At 36.3% G+C, this 21120-nt stretch overlaps 2 protein-coding genes across 2 annotated transcripts in view; one reads left to right on the forward strand and one right to left on the reverse strand.

Annotated features, from left to right (window-relative positions):
- The window catches only part of LOC123533131 (phosphatidylinositol 4-kinase alpha-like), a 111604-nt gene that overhangs the window by 33664 nt on the left and 56820 nt on the right, over nt 1-21120 (reverse strand). Inside the window, exons 26-30 of the mRNA XM_053519313.1 lie at nt 20033-20125; nt 19624-19708; nt 12742-12801; nt 11981-12108; nt 104-262 (exon numbers count right to left, since the gene is read on the reverse strand). Of these exons, the coding sequence (XP_053375288.1) occupies nt 104-262; nt 11981-12108; nt 12742-12801; nt 19624-19708; nt 20033-20125 (525 nt within the window). The remainder of the gene's footprint in view (nt 1-103; nt 263-11980; nt 12109-12741; nt 12802-19623; nt 19709-20032; nt 20126-21120) is intronic.
- On the forward strand, nt 437-6470 carry LOC123547314 (uncharacterized). Its single transcript, XM_053519311.1, has 2 exons — nt 437-825; nt 6338-6470. The coding sequence occupies exons 1-2, from the start codon at nt 564-566 to the stop codon at nt 6379-6381; spliced, it is 306 nt and encodes a 101-aa protein (XP_053375286.1). The 5' UTR covers nt 437-563; the 3' UTR covers nt 6382-6470.

Raw genomic sequence — 21120 nt, forward strand, 5'->3', positions numbered from 1 at the left:
ACTCATTTATACAACACACCTTGTTCATTCACAATCACGTCCTCACAATTTGTATACTCTAAGAATGTAATTTTTCAAACAATTTCAACCATGAGATTATTACCTTCACCCAAATATTGTGAGGATCCACATAAGGGGCATCTGGATGGAGAACCTGTCCCTCTGTCTTGGCGAGTGGGTCAGGACGTGGTTTATCATTACGGAATATCCCTAATTTCTTATCAATTGTTAACTGCCATGCTGCAGCCATCTCACAAAGAAACTGTCAAAGGAAATAAGATAAATTATTTTCAATTAAAAATAATCTGATTTATTTATTCAAGAAATACTTGTTATGCTCGTTGCCATGGTCACACGGTTATCTCTCGGTCTTCTCTTATAACTGGTTCCCGTCTTTCTGACTGATACGAATTACACATAATTACTGAGCCGAGAACAATCTTAATAACGGCTTATAAAAGCAAAAAACACGTGCAGCCTTTCTCACTTACGTCGTAGTCTACCTGTAAAGAACATCTAACTTACAACTTTTCTTTTGCTACGTATATATATCTCGGATTCTAATGCCGCGTGGGCGTGTTAGACAGCGAGGCGGCAGGGCTAGGGCAGGAAGGCCAGCCAGGGCAAACAGAAATGCCGACGGCCAGCAGAATGAAGCAGGCGGCCAGCAGAATGAGGCGGAACGAGGCAATAACCATCCAAACACCCGCGGGCAGAAACGAAGAGCCGATGACCTTGAGCACGCTGAAAGGACACCGCCACGTGGTCCGGCAGAGCCATCAGATATAGATGACGGAGGCAATATACTGTTACAGGAAAATGCCGGTGGGTCTAATTTTATTGATTTTGAACAGGTTTTTCGTAGTTCAGGTCTTATGTCTTGTTACGGTAATGAGACTAGTTCAAGGTCAAAAAGTACTTCTAATATAGGATTTGACAATGGACACGACAAAAATGTACCTCTGCCACCCCGTCAGATCAATGAAACGTGTCAGAATGCCTCCTTTAATCATAACTTTCCATCCGTTCATTTATCAAATGATGATTTGACTGCACATGTACCATCATCGTTAAAACAACAAATCTGTCGTGGAGAATACGTTAATCTGGCCTTACTCTTAAAAGGGGCTATCGAACTGTCTGAATTTTGTAAGGGTAGTGCTTTCAAACTCTCGGCGGATGGCCACATTGAGTCATCTCAAAAAGAGTGCAAAGATAAAATTACATCTATAGAAAAATGGACCGATGCATTTATAATTTATGCTTCCATTTACCTTCAGACACATAGTGATAAAGTTCACGAGTTACTCCACTATATGTTTAACATACGGGACTGTGCAATGCGCCAAGGGGGCAACGGGTGGAGAATTTATGACGAACAATTTCGCCTTCGCCAGGCTATATGTCCGTCCCCATGGTCACAAACAAATAACGAACTCTGATGGCGATGTATACAGGTCAAGGATAATCAGTCTGCGAATCAGTCAGTTATAAATCCTCTCAGGTAACCGTGCCATGATTTTAACAGAGGTAGTTGTTTCTGGTCAAACTGTAAATATCCTCATATATGCGCAAAATGTTTTGCACCACATCCTGAGGTCACCTGTTCCCAGTCCGTTCTTCAGGTCAAAGTCAAATGACAAGCCCTCAGTTTAATTTTCGTGGCAGGGGCTTTCGTCGACCGTTCGAGGACCTAAACGAGGTCAACCAAGAAAACAGTAAAACTGTAAGCTTTAACTCAACAAACAACCAATCAGTTCAACAGCTCACCAATTTTGATATTTCTAATTTGGCAAAATCACCAGTAAAAGTGGAAGCCTTGAAACAATATGCACTCTTGTACGAAACCAGTGAATCTAAGTTTTTACTAGACGGTTTTACGAAAGGATTTTCCATTCAGTACACAGGTCCTCGCTTACCACGAGATTCAAATAATTTGCGTTCTGTTACACTCAGTCCGGAAATAATAAAATTTCAAATTAATAAAGAGTTAGAAGCAGGAAGAATAGCTGGTCCATTTGTTCATCGCCCATTTCCTAATTTAATAGTTTCACCGATAGGCTTAGTTCCCAAAAAAACACCGGGAGAATTCCGAATGATTCATCATTTGTCACATCCCCCTGGCGGCTCAATTAATGACTTTATTGACCCAGATTTATGCTCTGTCCAATACACTAGCTTCGACAAGGCAGTTAAGTTAGTTCAAGATCTAGGACGAAATTGTAAACTTTTCAAGTCGGACATTAAAAGTGCATATCGTTTAATACCGATTCACCCCGATGATTTTGAATTACTGGGATTTTGCTATGATGGTCATTTTTATTTTGACAAAGCGCTCCCGTTTGGGGCATCAATAAGCTGCATTACTTTTGAAAGGTTTGCTAGGTTTCTTGAATTTTATGTTAAATTAAAACTACAGTCAGATAGCTTGATACACTATTTGGATGACTTTCTAGGGGGAGACAAATCTGTTGAATCATGTACACGTGCTTTAGAAATTTTTAAAAGTACAATGTCTGAACTTGGTGTGCCTTTAGCGCTCGACAAAACTGAAGGCCCTACAGAGGTTTTGATCTTTTTAGGCCTAGAACTAGATTCAAACCATATGACGGTAAAAATTCCTATAGCAAAAATGCAGGAGGTTATACAAAAAATCGAAGAAATTCTTTCACGAAATAAAACAACATTAAAGAAAATGCAGTCTCTCATTGGGTCATTAAACTTTTGTTGCAGAGCCATAGTAGTGGGTAGGCCTTTTATACGCCGACTAATAAACTCAGTTTGTGGTCTCACGAAGCCTTTTCATCGCATTCGAATTAAAAAAAGAGATACGGCTTGATTTGGCAATGTGGTTTATTTTTTCTAAAAAAATTTAACGGTATCTCCGTTTTTCATGACCGTTATTGGATCACAAACACCAATACAGAGTTATACACTGATAGTGCGGGTGGCAAGGGATTAGGCTTTGGTATATACTTCAAAGGCCATTGGTGTTCGGCGAAGTGGCCGGACACGTGGCACACGTGCGGCATCACGTCAGATATAACAGTACTGGAATTGTTCCCGATTTTAGTAGCTATATTCATTTGGGGAAAGGATCTAATGAATAAAAAAATAAGATTTAACAGCGATAATATGGCTGTGGTTCACATTCTTAACAAATTATCCTCTAAATCAGAACGAGTTATGTGCATTGTCAGGATATTAACGTTGAGATGTTTTAACTTGAATATTTTAATCAAAGCCTCTCATGTCCCGGGTTGTAGCAATGAAATCTGCGACGCTTTATCTCGCTTTCAGTTGAACAAGTTCAGAGAATTAGCTCCAGACGCAGACGTCAGCCCCCATTCGATACCAACTTTTCTATGGGACATCTTCGATCTAGAGCTAGACACTCAGCTGCTTCTGTCAGGGATTTCAATGAATTCGAGGCTAACATATAATACTGCCTTTCGGGCATTTGAAAATTTTAGGCGGTTATACAATCTTTCAGACAGTTGGCCTATACCAGAACAACAAATCACTTTATTTATGGCTTATTGTTTCGAAAAAGGGTTGTCACCCAAGACAATCACGACGTATATAGCTGGGCTAAATTATTTTCACAAACTTTCTGGATATTATGATATAACCCAGGTTTTCATTGTTAATAAATTACTAGAGGGTTGCCATAGGAACCGTATCACACATGATAACAGAGCCCCACTAACTCTGCCTATTTTGACATCTATTTGCAGAGTTCTAAGAGAAATATGCTTCAATGCGTATGAAACAAAACTGTTTACTTCGCTCTTTACTTTAGCATACTTTGGATTGTTCAGGGTTAGCGAATTGGTTGTCTCCTTTAGGGGACAATTTGATGGGCCAATTAAACGATCAGATTTGTTCGTGATTGATAACCAATATCTTACAATTCAACTTCGGCATAGTAAAACAAACCAAAGGGGAAAACCAACTGTGTTAAAACTACCCAGAGAATCTGGGCCTGTCTGTGCAGTGCGAGCATTAATAGATTTCTTGGCCGTAAGACCAAAAAATGAAGGAATATTATTTTGTCATCAAGAAGGCACCCCGGTTACCAGAACTCAATTTTCAGCCATTCTGTATAAATGTCTGAGTAAAAATCAAATTACTGGTACATTTAAATCGCATAGCTTTAGAATCGGTCGGGCTACAGACTTGGCAACTAAGGGTTATTCAGCGAGTGTAATTATGAAACTTGGTAGATGGAAATCTAATTGCTATAAAGTATACATCCGAACGTAATTCTACAGTAAAGAGGTGTTTTCCCACTCTTAACTGTATCAGCGGACAACATTTTTTTTTTTTAAAAGTACATTGAAGTCAGTTTTTCCTGGTAGTTATTCCGTTTAAAGCGAATTTTTCCACATTTAAGGTATTCTTGTCAATTCCATCTAATAACTATTTGTAGATGTGTGGGTCCTGGGAGATTCAATTCCGTTCTGGGCTGGTAAACGAGCAGCAGACACCGGTAAACCCAACCTTTCGTTACCCGATATAACTATAGCTTGGTGGGGAATAAGCGGACTTCGATGGACATCATTTCGCCATTCAGTACAGACTCAAGTATTACTGTCACCGCCACCAAGGGCTATCATCTTACATTTAGGTGGTAACGATTTGACAAGTTTATCTTCTATCGAGCTAAGGGAGTTTACAGAGACAGAAGTGAAATATCTACGCGATGCCTTCCCCGAAACAATTATCATTTGGGTAGATATTTTACCAAGGAGGGTCTGGAGGGGGGCCTGTAATCTCAAAGCTATTGACGTCAAACGCAAACGAATAAATAGATCGGGCCGGATTATTACAAGTCGGTCTGGCAGGAGTGATATAGTGAGCCCAGATATTGATACGGCTACTAATTTTTTCAGATCTGACGGGGTCCATTTAAATGAGGTGGGGTTGGAGTTTTATCTGTATTATTTGAAGTCTGCCATAATAAAAAATCTCTGTGCGTCTCAATAATAATTTTGGGGGATAAATTGAAATTTATTGTGGCGGTAAAATTCTTATTGGCCGGAAGGTGACCAGGCGTTGCAGTTTCTATGAAGTAAATTTAACAAGTTATCGTTATTTACAATTTCAAATTTCGCTTACTTCGGAATATGGGCGTGACTTCTCTCCTCGATGGCATTCTATATTGCGTTCAAGAGGAGACATGGCCGTCCGTATTCGGATTTTTCTATCTTATTTCGCAGGTCACTACTTTATGTAAGCTGTTATTGTTACTCTGAGTGACCAGGTTATTTCAATGGTTGTCAACTGGACTGTTGCTTCCGGTTACTTGTTTACTTATTGTTGTCGACCCGAATGTTGCTTCGGGTCACTAAGTAGTGGTAAACTCGAATATTGCTTCGGGTTTGTTTGTAGTCTGTCGTTGACCTGAATGTTGCTTCGGGTCACTAGGTCTGGCCCATGTAGTTTTGGTAAGGCCTAGTCGACGTGTTTGCTGCCAGTAACGCATTACAGGTTCTACCGGCATACCTCGTATCGAGCTGGTAGTGTGATTATGGGTCCTTTGCTTTCAAGGTTGGTACCGATTCATGGTACGGTCAACTTGGAAGCTGGGGTCTATGATTGCACTATCAGTGGGACTCCTTTGGTAATGCGACGCGTAGCAACTGATGCCATTAGTAATATTTTCAAAGGTGACTCGGCGACCGGGATCCTTTTGGCAATTTCACTTGTAATGTTTGGCACGCTGGGTCCCTTCCGGTCGATGAGCTAGCTACCAAATTTGAGCGGCCGACACAACCAAACTTATTAATTTGAAATGATATGAATATACATGTAATTCGTAAGCAATATTTCAAGGTTTTATGATCACGTACCTATATCTATTTGAATATACTGTCGGTACAGATTGGTGACATGTTTAATAAATTTAGAGAAGGCTGTATGTATTGTTTTTTATTTCGAGTAATATCAAATAAGATAAATTATTTTCAATTAAAAATAATTTGATTTATTTATTCAAGAAATACTTGTTATGCTCGTTGCCATGGTCACACGGTTATCTCTCGGTCTTCTCTTATAACTGGTTCCCGTCTTTCTGACTGATACGAATTACACATAATTACTGAGCCGAGAACAATCTTAATAACGGCTTATAAAAGCAAAAAACACGTGCAGCCTTTCTCACTTACGTCATAGTCTACCTGTAAAGAACATCTAACTTACAACTTTTCCCCGCCCGCCCGCCTCAGCCCGCAAAAGCTACCATATTTTTGATTACTAAGATTGTTTCACCTATACTATACCATGTGATAACTATTTTTGGTCAGGAATTGCTGTTGGTTGTATATATTTTCAGGATACCACATTACAAATTTCTGTTGTATCAATGTTGAATTCTGACGGTGTCACCAACTCATGTACCCAGAGCCATAAGACGAATGCAATTCAAATGTGAAAACAGTATATTGTTGTGAAGACTGTGATTTTATCAAATAGACGGTAACAGGCGCCTTAGCGGTGCCTGGAATTAATACTGATGTGAACAGCCATTTGTAATATACTTATTTAGTGTGGACACTGATTTATTGGAAGTGATTTGTCAGTTAATGATCATAGTGCTCGGGTATTTGTTTGTTCTTATTACACATTTTATGTGCATTTATATGGTGTGACAGTTTGTGCTAGCTTAATGGGACAATTATTTGACATAACATGTATACTAAGCAGCATAATTCTGGACATTTAGTGTATTTACTTCATGAAGACGTAATTCTATGCCAAATAATATAAATGTATGTATATAAAGAGTCGGACAGTCTATCTTAAGGTTTCATTCATATATGTCGCTCTATTTATATGTTGTATATTGCGGTAAAATTCTTATTGGTAGGAAGGTGACCAGGCGTTGCAGTTTCTATGAAGTAAATTTAACAAGTTATCGTTATTTACAATTTCAAATTTCGCTTACTTCGGAATATGGGCGTGACTTCTCTCCTCGATGGCATTCTATTTTGCGTTCAAGAGGAGACATGGCCGTCCGTATTCGGATTTTTCTATCTTATTTCGCAGGTCACTACTTTATGTAAGCTGTTATTGTTACTCTGAGTGACCAGGTTATTTCAATGGTTGTCAACTGGACTGTTGCTTCCGGTTACTTGTTTACTTATTGTTGTCGACCCGAATGTTGCTTCGGGTCACTAAGTAGTGGTAAACTCGAATGTTGCTTCGGGTTTGTTTGTAGTCTGTCATTGACCTGAATGTTGCTTCGGGTCACTAGGTCTGGCCCATGTAGTTTTGGTAAGGCCTAGTCGACGTGTTTGCTGCCAGTAACGCATTACAGGTTCTACCGGCATACCTCGTATCGAGCTGGTAGTGTGATTATGGGTCCTTTGCTTTCAAGGATGGTACCGATTCACGGTACGGTCAACTTGGAAGCTGGGGTCTATGATTGCACGATCAGTGGGACTCCTTTGGTAATGCGACGCGTAGCAATTGATGCCATTAGTAATATTTTCAAAGGTGACTCGGCGACCGGGATCCTTTTGGCAATTTCACTTGTAATGTTTGGTACGCTGGGTCCCTTCCGGTCGATGAGCTAGCTACCAAATTTGAGCGGCCGACACAACCAAACTTATTAATTTGAAATGATACGAATATACATGTAATTCGTAAGCAATATTTCAAGGTTTTATGATCACGTACCTATATCTATTTGAATATATTGTCGGTACAGATTGGTGACATGTTTAATAAATTTAGAGAATGCTGTATGTATTGTTTTTTATTTCAAGTAATATCAAATAAAACATTTATTCATGAGACCCACTAATAATGTATTCAGTTGTATGTCAATATTGTTTTGTATTAGTCAAATAAACACCAGCAGATTTATACAACAGTACTTTAGAAAAGAAGTTCTTAGAAAGACTGGGTCATGAAGCTTCCCCATAACACTACAAACTTGCAAATTTTCTTGTATGTATGCTAGTTTAAATTCTGGTTTATAATAGTTTATCTGTTATTCTGGTTTATAACAGTTTAACATTTACATATCTCAGTTTTAGCAATAACTTTCGCTCATTCAAATATAATCCTTCCAAAATATTTCATATAAACAACAACTGTAAATCGTCTAATCTTTCACTTCATATACCACTTCAGATTTTAAAACTGACAATAAAGTAGGGATGGGAACGAATATTCGAATATTCAGAAATCTGTCGAATATTCGAATATGAAAATCGAATTAGAATATTCGTAAATAAATTGTATACTTTTTTTTCAAAATAAGTATTGTTGATTTTCGGCAATATAAGCATGCTAATTCTGCAGAATAAAACCGTTTGTTCACTCATGTCTGTTTATCGCATATCAAAAGATGTCCAATTTACAAGAAAATAGCAATGCATAATTGGCAGGGGCCACCGTTACGGATTAACAGTTTGTAACAGGCGTAAATGTGTCAGATGCATGTCAAAAATTGTCCAATTAACAAGAAAATTGCAATGCATAATCTGAAGGGGCTGTCGATACGAATTAACAGTTTGCAACAGGTGTAACAAGAGCTGTCACAGGAGACAGTGTGCTCGACTATTTCGATGCTGGATAGTGAAACTGGGCACATCTGAGGAAACTAGAGCTGTCACTGAGTGTTTAATGACTCCAATTGTGGATGAAGATATTGCACAATAGCCCGAGTCTATTTTAAAAATATCAACTTAAAGTAATAAGAGAGGTAAAGATAAAATGTATCAAAACACTATATAAGTATATCCTAAGCAGCTTGTGTCATATAGTGTGGGTGATGATGTTGAACAACTATTTTAAGTTTGAATCAAATCCATTCAGTAATAACAGAGACAGAGTGAAAGTGCATCAAAACTTTAACCTAAAATTCTAAGTAAAAAGGGGGAATAATTAATAAAAAATTGGTGCCAGAGTCATGCACCTTGCGTCATATGGTGTGGATGATGATGTTGAACAACCATTTAAAGTTTGAATCAAATCCATTCAGTAATAACAGAGACAGAGCGAAAGTGCATCATAACTTTAACCTAAAATTCTAATTTAAAAGGGGAAATAATTCATGAACAAGAGCTGTCACTAACCGTGACAAATGCCCCCGCAGCACCTTGACCTTTGACCTGGTGACCCCAAAGTCAGTACGGGTGGTGTACTCAAAAAGTACTATCAGCATGTGAAGTTTGAAGGTCCTGAATGAAGTGGTTTGCATGTTAAGTGCCTTCATGCAAAAAGTTAACATTGGCCCCTGTAACCTTGACCTTCGACCTGGTGACCCCAAAGTCAGTAGGGTTGGTGTACTCATAAAGTACTATCAGCACATAAAGTTTGAAGGTCCTGGGTGAAGTGGTTCGCAAGAAAAGTGCCTTCATGCAAAAAAATAACGTTGGCCCCTGTGACCTTGACCTTTGACCTGGTGACCCCAAAGTCAGTAAGAGTAGTGTACTCAATAAGTACTACCAGCATGTGAAGTTTGAAGGTCCTGGGTGCAGTGGTTCGCGAGTAAAGTGCCTTCATGCAAAAAGTTAACATTGGCCCCTGTGACCTTGACCTTTGACCTGGTGACCCCAATGTCAAAAGGGGTGGTGAACTCAATAAGTTTTATCAGCATGTGAAGTTTGAAGGTCCTGGGTGCAGTGGTTCGGGAGTAAAGTGCCTTCATGCAAAAAGTTAACGTTGGCCCCTGTGACCTTGACCTTCGACCTGGTGACCCCAAAGTCAGTAGGGGTAGTGTACTCAATAAGTACTATCAGCATGTGAAGTTTGAAGGTCCTGTGTGCAGTGGTTCACGAGTAAAATGCCTTCATGCAAAAAGTTAACGTTGGCACCTGTGACCTTGACCTTCGACCTGGTGACCCCAAAGTCAGTAGGAATGGTGTACTCAATAAGTACTATCAGCTTGTGAAGTTTGAAGGTCCTGGGTGCAGTGGTTCGCGTGTAAAGTGCCTTCATGCAAAAAGTTAACATTGGCACCTGTGACCTTGACCTTCGACCTGGTGACCCCAAAGTCAGTACGGGTGGTGTACTCAATAAGTACTATCAGCATGTGAAGTTTGAAGGTCCTGGGTGCAGTGGTTCGCGAGTAAAGTGCCTTCATGCAAAAAGTTAACGTTGGTCCCTGTGACCTTGACCTTCGACCTGGTGACCCCAAAGTCAGTAGGGGTGGTGTACTCAATAATTACTATCAGCATGTGAAGTTTGAAGGTCCTGGGTGCAGTGGTTCGCGAGTAAAGTGCCTTCATGCAAAAAGTTAACGTTGTGACTAACAAACGAACAAACTAACAGACGGACAGTTGAAAACTAATATGCCTCCCTTCAGGGGCATAAAAATTGGACCCAGAGTTATGCACCTTGCATCATATGATAAGGGTAATGGTGTTGAACAATTGTTTAAGTTTGAATCAGATCCATCCAGTAATAACAGAGATAGAGTGAAAGTGCATAAAACTTTAACCTGAAATTCTAAGTAAAAAGGGGAATAATTCATGAAAAATTGTGCCAGAGTTAGGCATTTTGTGTCATGTGATGTGGTGATGATGCTGAACAACTATTTTAAGTTTGAATCAAATCCATTCAGTAATAACAGAGGTAGAGTGAAAGTGCACCAAAACTTTAACATGAAATTTTAAGTAAAAAGGGGGAATAATTCATGAAAAAATGGTGCCAGAGTTATGCATCTTGTGTCATATGATGTGGGTGATGATGCTGAACAACTAATTTAAGTCTGAATCAAATCCATTCAGTAATAACAGAGGTAGAGTGAAAGTGCACCAAAACTTTAACCTGAAATTTTAAGTTAAAAGGGGGAATAATCCATGAAAAAATGGTGCCAGAGTTATGCATCTTGTGTCATATGATGTGGGTGATGATGCTGAGCAACTATTTTAAGTTTGAATCATATCCATTCAGTAATAACAGAGATAGAGTGAAAGTGCATCAAAACTTTAACCTGAAAATCTAAGTGAAAAGGGGGGATAATTCATGAAATATTGGTGCCAGAGTTATGGCCCTTATGTCAGATGATGTGAATGATGATGAAAAATAAGTATTTCAAGTTTGAATCAAATCCATCAAGTAATTACAGAGATATGTTGAAAAAAGAGAAAGTGCACCAAAACTATAACCAAGGTAGGGACGCGGAAAGACGCCGACGCCGGGGCAAGTAGGATAGCTCTCCTTATACTTTGTATAGTCGAGCTAAAAATGAGGCCTTTTTATCTTTTGTTTATTTTTATTGGCACCTGTTTTGAGTAACAAGTTTTAGATTTTTTTTTCGAAAACAATACCAAACTTGTAGACAGTCACCTTTTTACAATATTTTGTACGACATTTCAGACCGTCCACAGAATCGGTTTTCATCCGCAATCGGCCGTATTCGAAATAAATTTTGAATAAGTTTATAATAAAATCTAGAAATAACATATGATTGATACATAAGATCATGTTGAAAAAAGTTTAAGTCTTCCTTCGTTAAGTTTATCGGCTGTTAACATGCCGATTGAAATTTTTCAAAATGGCGGCGGTAATAAAACTGCGCGACACGTGCTTAAACGGACGACCTGTTATTTTTAGATAAAGTTGCGACGGTCTAAATCATAATCGATTTGAATGCTGATTTTTCTTTGTATCGCACTGAATTAGTTAAGTATGTTCATGATTATACTGACAGAATTGTGAAATAAAACGCTAGGGTCGGCGAGTTTAACTAGGTAGGGTCGGAATTTTTTAGGCCTTATTCACGTTTAAAACAACGGAATATATTGTGTATGTGCCAGTCACTAATAAGAATTCAAAGCTTCCATTAAAACAAACCGAATATTCGAATATATTCGAATATGACAAACCGAATATTCGAATATTGATTTCAGTATTCGTTCCCATCCCTACAATAAAGAAATGTTAAATTTACTTCTCTGTCTGATAAAGAGGACAAATCATTCATTACAGCTCCAATTTTTCCTATATGCTATGAACATACCTCGACACTCCACCGTGGTTTGGCAGCAAGAAGCCATTCCCAGCATGCAACAGCTGCTTTCATTGTCATCTTGGTGAAATGTTTCACTGGAGTCCAACATAGAGCATGCAACAAGACTTTGTTTATATCTGAAAGATAGTGAAATTCAAACCACCTCATCTTCAAGTGAAATTTTAAAAGTTTTTTTTAAGAAGTTGTGCATGACGAAATTGATGTTGAGACAGACGAAAACAAACAAATTACTATCAGTTTAGTTTATTCTAAATTATGTTGGCTTGGCTGTGATCAAAACCTTCAAGCTTATTTGAACCACTCTTGAATCCACTTCCTGAAAATCAAGTATTGGTGTCATATGTGAGACTTTGGTCCTGACCTCAGTGGGGCTCAAAGCGGTGCCCCGTGTTGAGCAGCCAATATCTTAACCACTAGACCACTGCCACACGATTTTGCAGCTAACATGAATAAATTTTAGAGCATCTTTGGTGAAAAACTTGAAATGGTCCTACTTCTGATTTCTACACCAGCACTACAGAGAACAGCCTAATTTCTAGTAATACTAAATACAGTGCCCTCAAAAAGCCAAGCGACCCCTATAATTTTAGACACAGGGTAAATGAAGTATTTATGCAGAAAAGACCCAACTCCTTAAATCACAAAGGAAAACAGATGTCTTCTTTTATGTCCTGACAATTTGGTACTTATTTTCCAACTTGTCTATAGACTTTCAGAGGGAACTGTAACACTGTGTTTTATACATGTACCTTCCATACAGATAAGCAGGGAGCTGACTCTGAACATTGCTTGCTTACACTGCTCTACATCTGAAATAAAAAAACATCTTTAGTCTCACTTAGCCAATAATGTCCTGGTGCACTAATGATCTAACTTTTATATCATTTGACTGGATCATTTTCTTCAAATACAGTTGAAAATCAGTGAGATCGGGCATTTTACTTCGAGATAACCGAAATTTGACACAAAAAGATAATTTGGGCATCTTTTTTTGGGACAGGACTTAAAAATGTCTTTGAGATAGCCAGAATTTTGAGGTAAGTGAGCTGGAGATATTGAGTTTCAACTGTTCTTGACCAGCTCTGCAACTTTTCAATTATCATCTCTTTTCTTATTTAAAAACAAATAACAAGAAACTATATTAAATGTAATCTTTTTATGATGAAATATATTCAACTATTATGAAGTTGTTAATGTTACCATAAAATGCAAGCTCCAAAGAGCTTCGAATGTAACAAAACTGAACTAAAACATATATGGTATATTTAAGTGACATATGAACAAAATAATTCAGTGTTTGTTTTGGAACATCTGCACCTGATGCATTAATATTTACAGATATGTAACACTGGAAAGTGAGTATCTGACATGCTGCGTTTTTTTTTTAAAAATATGTAGCATGATTCTTGAATGTCTATACCTGATACGCTGTTATACATATATGTATGTAACAGCGGAATGTGTACCTCACACACTGTCATTTAAAAATATGTACCTGTTGAATTTAGAACTGTTTGCTTTATTCTATGAAGTAGTAAAAGACCAATGAAACTTATATAAGCTAAAACACAATAATATTATGTAAGTTTGTCTACAATAATTTTTTATCTTGATCAAAATATCATCCATAAAACTAACGAAGAGAACACTTGGTTCACTCAAGGGATCATGCTTGTAACCTCTTGATTGTTTGAAATATATGACCATCTGAACTGTTATATACTACACAGGCTACACTCTCCTTACCATGTAATAATCTACATTCTGTGTAAGTAATTATTCCTGTAAGTTTATGAGGATTATATTGTATCAATTCATATTGCATTAACTACACTAACCTATTCACATGTAATAATCTACATTCCGTGTAAGTAATCATTCCTCTAAGTTTATGAGGATTATATTGTATCAATTCATATTGCATTAACTACACTAACCTATTCACATGTAATAATCTACATTCCGTGTAAGTAATCATTCCTCTAAGTTTATGAGGATTATATTCTATCAATTCATACTGCATTAACTACACTAACCTATTAACATGTAATAATCTACATTCTGTGTAAGTAATCATTCCTCTAAGTTTATGAGGATTAAATTCTATCAATTCATATAGCATTAACTACACTAACCTATTAACATGTAATAATCTACTTTCTGTGTAAGTAATCATTCCTCTAAGTTTATGAGGATTATATTATATCAATTCATATAGCATTAACTACACTAACCTATTAACATGTAATAATCTACATTCTGTGTAAGTAATCATTCCTCTAAGTTTATGAGGATTATATTCTATCAATTCATACTGCATTAACTACACTAACCTATTAACATGTAATAATCTACATTCTGTGTAAGTAATCATTCCTCTAAGTTTATGAGGATTATATTCTATCAATTCATATTGCATTAACTACACTAACCTATTAACATGTAATAATCTACATTCCGTGTAAGTAATCATTCCTCTAAGTTTATGAGGATTATATTCTATCAATTCATATTGCATTAACTACACTAACCTATAAACATGTAATAATCTACATTCTGTGTAAGTAATCATTCCTTTAAGTTTATGAGGATTATATTCTATCAAACATGTAATAATCTACATTCTGTGTAAGTAATCATTCCTCTAAGTTTATGAGGATTATATTCTATCAATTCATATTGCATTAACTACACTAACCTATTAACATGTAATAATCTACATTCTGTGTAAGTAATTATTCCTTTAAGTTTAGGAAGATTATATTCTATCAGTTCATATTGCCCTTGCTGCACTAACCTATTAACATGTAATAATCTACATTCCGTGTAAGTAATCAATCCTCTACGTTTATGAGGATTATATTCTATCAATTCATATTGCATTAACTACACTAACCTATTAACGTGTAATAATCTACATTCTGTGTAAGTAATTATTCCTCTAAGTTTAGGAAGATTATATTCTATCAATTCATACTGCATTAACTACACTAACCTATAAACATGTAATAATCTACATTCTGTGTAAGTGATCATTCCTCTAAGTTTATGAGGATTATATTCTATCAGTTCATATTGCCCTTGCTGCACTAACCTATTAACATGTAATAATCTACATTCTGTGTAAGTAATCATTCCTCTAAGTTTATGAGGATTATATTCTATCAGTTCATATTGCCCTTGCTGCACTAACCTATTAACATGTAATAATCTACATTCTGTGTAAGTAATCATTCCTCTAAGTTTATGAGGATTATATTCTATCAGTTCATATTGCCCTTGCTGCACTAACCTATTAACATGTAATAATCTACATTCTGTGTAAGTAATCATTCCTCTAAGTTTATGGGGATGATATTCTATCAAGTCATATTGCATTAACTACACTAACCTTTAAACATGTAATAATCTACTTTCTGTGTAAGTACTTATTCCTCTTAGTTTATGAGGATTATATTATATCAATTCATATTGCATTAACTACACTAACATAAACATGTAATAATCTACTTTCTGTGTTAGTAATTCCTAAAAGTTTATGAGGGTTACAAACTCAATTCATATTGCACTGGCTAAACTAAACTAAATATGTAATAATCTACTTTCTGTGTTAGTAATACTTCTAAGTTGATGAGGACAAGAGGTGTGTATGTTTATATACCATAGAAGTCTTAAAATCACTAATAAAAATAGATGATTTTGATACTGTCAAATGTTTGATAAAGTTTGCTCAAATTATCTAAAAGCTAAATTCATCAAGTAAAACACCAAAAGTTATATCAAAGACATCTGTATTAGAAGACAGCTGGTCAATGAACCAAACTTTAATCTGAATTAAATTTCTACCCCTTTATTTTAGTTTAAGGGGAAAACGCTGCTCCAAACCCTTTATTTTAGCTAAACAATTCAATCTGGTTGGACATAACTAAGAAATCAATTGTCAAATTAAAATTTACTTTTTGTAAATGGTTAATTAAACTTATTAGACATAATATATTAATCTCTAAACTGTACCGCATTCTTGACCTGCAACTTGGAAACGTGTTAGTAAGTATATATAGGTGCGTAGTATCCATGCAACCATTCCATTCTGACTATATGTAATAAAAAACGGGTGAAACGTAACTATTTTCAATGTGTATATCTAATACTTACCACCGTGTACCATCAGAAATCTTTCTTTTTTAACTGTACATAATAATGACAAGTACTGATGAATATAAAATGTCTTAAAATGTGTGTAACATTTCGGAGTGGCTATTCATCCATTATAAGACTTTTTGGAAGAATTTTGTCCATGTTTACAGAAATATGCAGCAGCTGTCATGGTTAGTCTGCATTCCAACTTCTGAATAATAACTATAGTCCAAAACAAGATCAAATAAAAGAGAAGAGAGGCAAACTTTTTTTCAGGATTTTTTGCCAAGTGCAGATACAGAGACAGAAAGTCAACTGTGAAGTAAGACTACATTTTCTTGCATACCAGACTGGGATTTCCGGTATTTTTACCGGTGCTGGAAAAATCCATCTTACACCCCGGGGTGTAAGATGACTCTCGTGCTTTAAATGACGTATTACGAACTACATATATGTAGAAGATTTATGTAGTTATTTATATTTCATTTTGAAAAACGGAATAAAAATCCAATACCTTGACAGTTCCTCTTTGTTCCTGATAGTATATTTCTCGATTCAAAACACGTTATTTTGTCAAAAATTCATAACGTTACGCCGGAACTGATAAAAGAAAACCGGAACTAAACATTGTTATTTGTCTTTGAAACGTCATGACGTCTTTCCTGTTTACGGACGTTGATTTCCCGCGCTTTGTTTAAATACACTGCTATAAGAAATAGTTCTAAAAAGAAAGCCGTTCAGCTGATTTTACTTTTATTATTATATCTTTATATCGGTATGCAAGAAAAAGATTCTGTCACTGGTTATAGGTGCAGATGGGAATATCCGGCTCTCGGGTAACTGTTTAGGCGGTAACTCGGTAGGAACCTCGTTACCGCCTAAACAGTTACCCTCGAGGCCGGAAATTCCCATCTGCACCTACAACCAGTGAAAGAATCTTATAGTACCGTAATTGCTTTTTTAAGCATTACAGCCAATGTCATGGTTCATTTTGCTTTTGTGTATAATTTAAATTAGGACTGGGACGATTACTCGGTTAATCGGATCCGATTTGATTACTAGGTGAAACTCGTTTCAATTTTGCAAAACCGCTAATCGCCCTTAAACAATCAAAATCACAAATACTTTATCTTTATACATTTCTTTGACCAGCACATAGACTCACAGTATATTTCCTCTAAAACACATCAACTTGAATATAAGACTTAGTCTCAGATTTGCTTGTTGTCTAATATCAAAAATAAAATAGCCAAAATATGACATCAATTATCACACTGCCTTCAAATGATAGTAAGTTCCTTATGAAGTCAGCTGCTTTATACGGTCTTCAGAAAAGAAAACAGCATTTCAAATATGGCAGCCAATTAACTGGTTCGATTCGATTTCATACAAATGATTAATCGGTTTCAAAATTTTGAAATCATCCCAGCCCTAATTTAAATATGTGTCAAATTTGTTCGTTTGTTTCATAAGGGTTTACTGCAATTTTTAATAGTATTTCACATACATGTATGAGTACTGGTACACATGGTTGAAAGTCAACTGAAGCTATCTTGTAAAACACATATGCCCCCACATGACAACCTGTCAAGAGGTAATGTATACAAACTTTCCAGTCACATGGAATACTACCATGACTACTGGCTGGAAATCATTTCAGTGTGGACATCACTGCGACCCTGACCTGAACTTACTGTCATGCAAAACAAAACCATTTTCCATCTCAAGGTCACATTGATTTTGACGTAAAGGCCTCTTTAACAATAAAGGTGATCTACTGATAGATGAGAGGCAATCATCTTACTTTCAAGGCTATCAGCTACTGCTTGAACCATTTTCAGTCCCAAGGACACTGTGACATTGACCTTTATCTATTTTTCATTGCAGAGGTCACTGTGACACTGACCTTTAACCATTTTCAGTGTTGAGGACACTATGACACTACATCTTTAGACACTGTGACATTGGTCTTAAACCATTTTCAGTCCAAATGACACTCATATTGATCTTTAACCTACTCAACCTCAGAAGAATAGAGGTTATCTACTACAGGTAATTCTACTGTGAAGTTTGAGCATCAAAGACCCAAGCATTTTCCATTTATTAATTCAAAACAATGCTCTACTGGCAGACAGTCGGAAAGACTCGACAGACTGACATGAACAAAACAATATACCCTCTTTCTATTTGAAGTGGGGCATAAATATAATGCTACCCCTATAGTGTACAGTTGTTGGATTCTGGTTATTATACAGTTATTGACTTATGGTGAGGTCAATATGTGTTTTTATGGACCTGTAAAAAATGATATTGACCGAGGACGCAATATTATTTTTTACAGGTCCATAAAAACACGTCCGAGTCTATTTCATTTTTACAGGTCCGTAAAAACACATATTCGAATAGTCCAGCTAAAAAGTGATATCACAAAAGTTATTATCACTTCTGCAGGTCAATATTGCTTTTTGCGGACCCGCGCGTGCACTCATTTCGACCAATCAAATGAGCGCATTTGAGAAGGGTATATAATATATCTTAATGTAGTTCTGCATGTTCTGATAATTTTTTCTACACTCTAGAACTTGATTTAACCCATATGTAACTTCAGAAATATTCGGCAAATAAACAGTTAGGGTATTGTGCTTACTTTTTTTCTAGACAGACTTGAAATATTTGAACTTCAAGCAGGTTTTCATACCATGAGTCCATGGGAAAATCACAATTTTGATGTCAAATTTAGGAACAGAAAATTTTCTACAATGTAGATTTTAAACAAATTTCTCACAGCTGTTCACAAACATACAGTCTATGAACTTTTTATTTCTGTGTGTTTATATATGAGATATTTGCTTATAATTTAAGAAGTAAGCAAATATGAAGATGATTTTAAGATGTTATTTGAAATTTCATCACATTTAATTTTTAGAAAATTAGTAACAAACAAACAAATTAATGAAAAGGTTGCTATTAATTTGTAGGGTTATTTTCCCTTCCTTATGTTCAGGCTTTATGCTATTGATGTTATACTATTACGTCTGGTACATCAGAACAACCATGATCATAGATAAATACAATTACAATACCCTTTAAGACCAGATACATGTATATAATTGAGCCATGCCATGAGAAAACCAACATAGTGGCTTTGCGACCAGCATGGATCCAGACCAGCATGCGCATCCGCGCAGTCTGGTCAGGATCCATGCTGTTCGCTAACAGTTTCTCCAATTTCAATAGGCTTTAAAAGCGAACAGCATGGATCCTGACCAGTCTGCGTGGATGCGCAGGCTGGTCTGGATCCATGCTGGTCGCAAACCCACTATGTTGGTTTTCTCATGGTGCGGTTCATATGTATAATATGTTTAATTTTCTAATTCAATCATGGTAATTAATGCGAAAAAAGGAAACTGAGCTAAAGTTTATGTCAAGATGTTTCAACATTATGTCAATTATATTAGTGGTGTTATCCCAGTCTACTGTAAGGTTGTACTTACCGGTATCCTGACAGGCTTTTTCTAGTCGATCACAGAGTAACTTTACCAGCTCGTCGTCACTGCAGATACTTCGCATACCAGATATCTGTAGAAAATTTAAAGAAATGAATAAGGTACTGTGAAATCATTAATATCTGTGGGTGAGTATTTTTTGTGGATTTCATGGTTGGGTCAATACATGAAATTAAATCCTGAAGGACACATATTCTATGACACTTTCATTCTATCTTTACAACTTAAAAACAACAAGAACAAGCCCCCCACAAAACTGCATTTTTTGACGAAACCATAAAACTTTATGCCCTTGAAATTATAACATGAAATGGATTTACAGTGTTTGTACTAGTGTGAGATTATAGTTTAACTTAATACAGTAGCAACATTGAGACTGTGTGGTATTAAAACCTACCTCTCCCATAAACCTGCTTCGAAGACTCAGATTTGCCATGAAACTTGAACTGTCTGTAGTGACACACTTTGGACGTCTCTCTAAAGTAGAGCTCTGAAATAGTTAAGTAATAAAAATAATTTTTTTTTCAATCACTTTCAAATTAAACCCAACGTTAGGTTTTACATTCTTCCTGCAGTATCTTCCGAACTAAAGCAATCTCTGAATTAGTTCCACACTAAAATTTAGTAATCAAGTCTTATATTCATATATCTGTATATGGTTGAATCTTTTCTGAAGTTGTTAAAATTACTTGATAACCAGAATATCAATTTTCCATTATAGATCTACAACAGTAAGTGAGACTAACTAAACACTTTTTTCAAAACATCATTTTAAATTAGGGTTTTTTGTTTATATTGTATTTATATATTTGTTTCATTGGCAACATTTATTTATTTTATTTTTACAAAATATGCTCTGCCATAAGCAACTGAACATGTGACCATTATAACTGTTAAAAGACATAGACCGACAGAGAACAATCTCACTTCTAGACAATCTATTCAGTACATATTTCTATCATAAAAAGAAATATTGCAAATCTAAATCTACAAGAGCCATCTAATCAAGCCAATATAAAAGGCATGAAGTTGTTGCCATGGCCAGTACAGTAATTCCCATTTTTCATCATAAACTTCAGGAGAACAAAAATATATTGGGAGTTTAACCTTTAGCTTGCTGGCGGCAACTGATTCTGCCTTTGCGGCAAGTGCAGACCAAGATCAGCCTGCACAATCATGATCTGCACAGGTCGCTATTCAGTCAGTAAATTTTCAAGTGAATACCCCTTTCTATAATAAGTGGTACTGCCCAAACTGAATGATGGACAAGTTTATTCTGGTAGTTTAGCAGGGTAAAGGTTAATAAATGAAGCAGATATACCAGCAGGATGTAAATTATTGTGGAAGCATTGCCTGTCCAATCTTGCTGTTGAAATAGGTTAGGAAGTATGTACGAGGGTTGTCCCAGAAAATCGCGAACTTTTTTTATTATTTCGAAAATAAGTGACGCATCAAATAACTAGAGCTGCTTTTGAGAACAACTGC

The sequence above is a fragment of the Mercenaria mercenaria genome, chromosome 12 (assembly GCF_021730395.1).
Source record: "Mercenaria mercenaria strain notata chromosome 12, MADL_Memer_1, whole genome shotgun sequence".
NCBI lineage: Eukaryota > Metazoa > Mollusca > Bivalvia > Venerida > Veneridae > Mercenaria > Mercenaria mercenaria.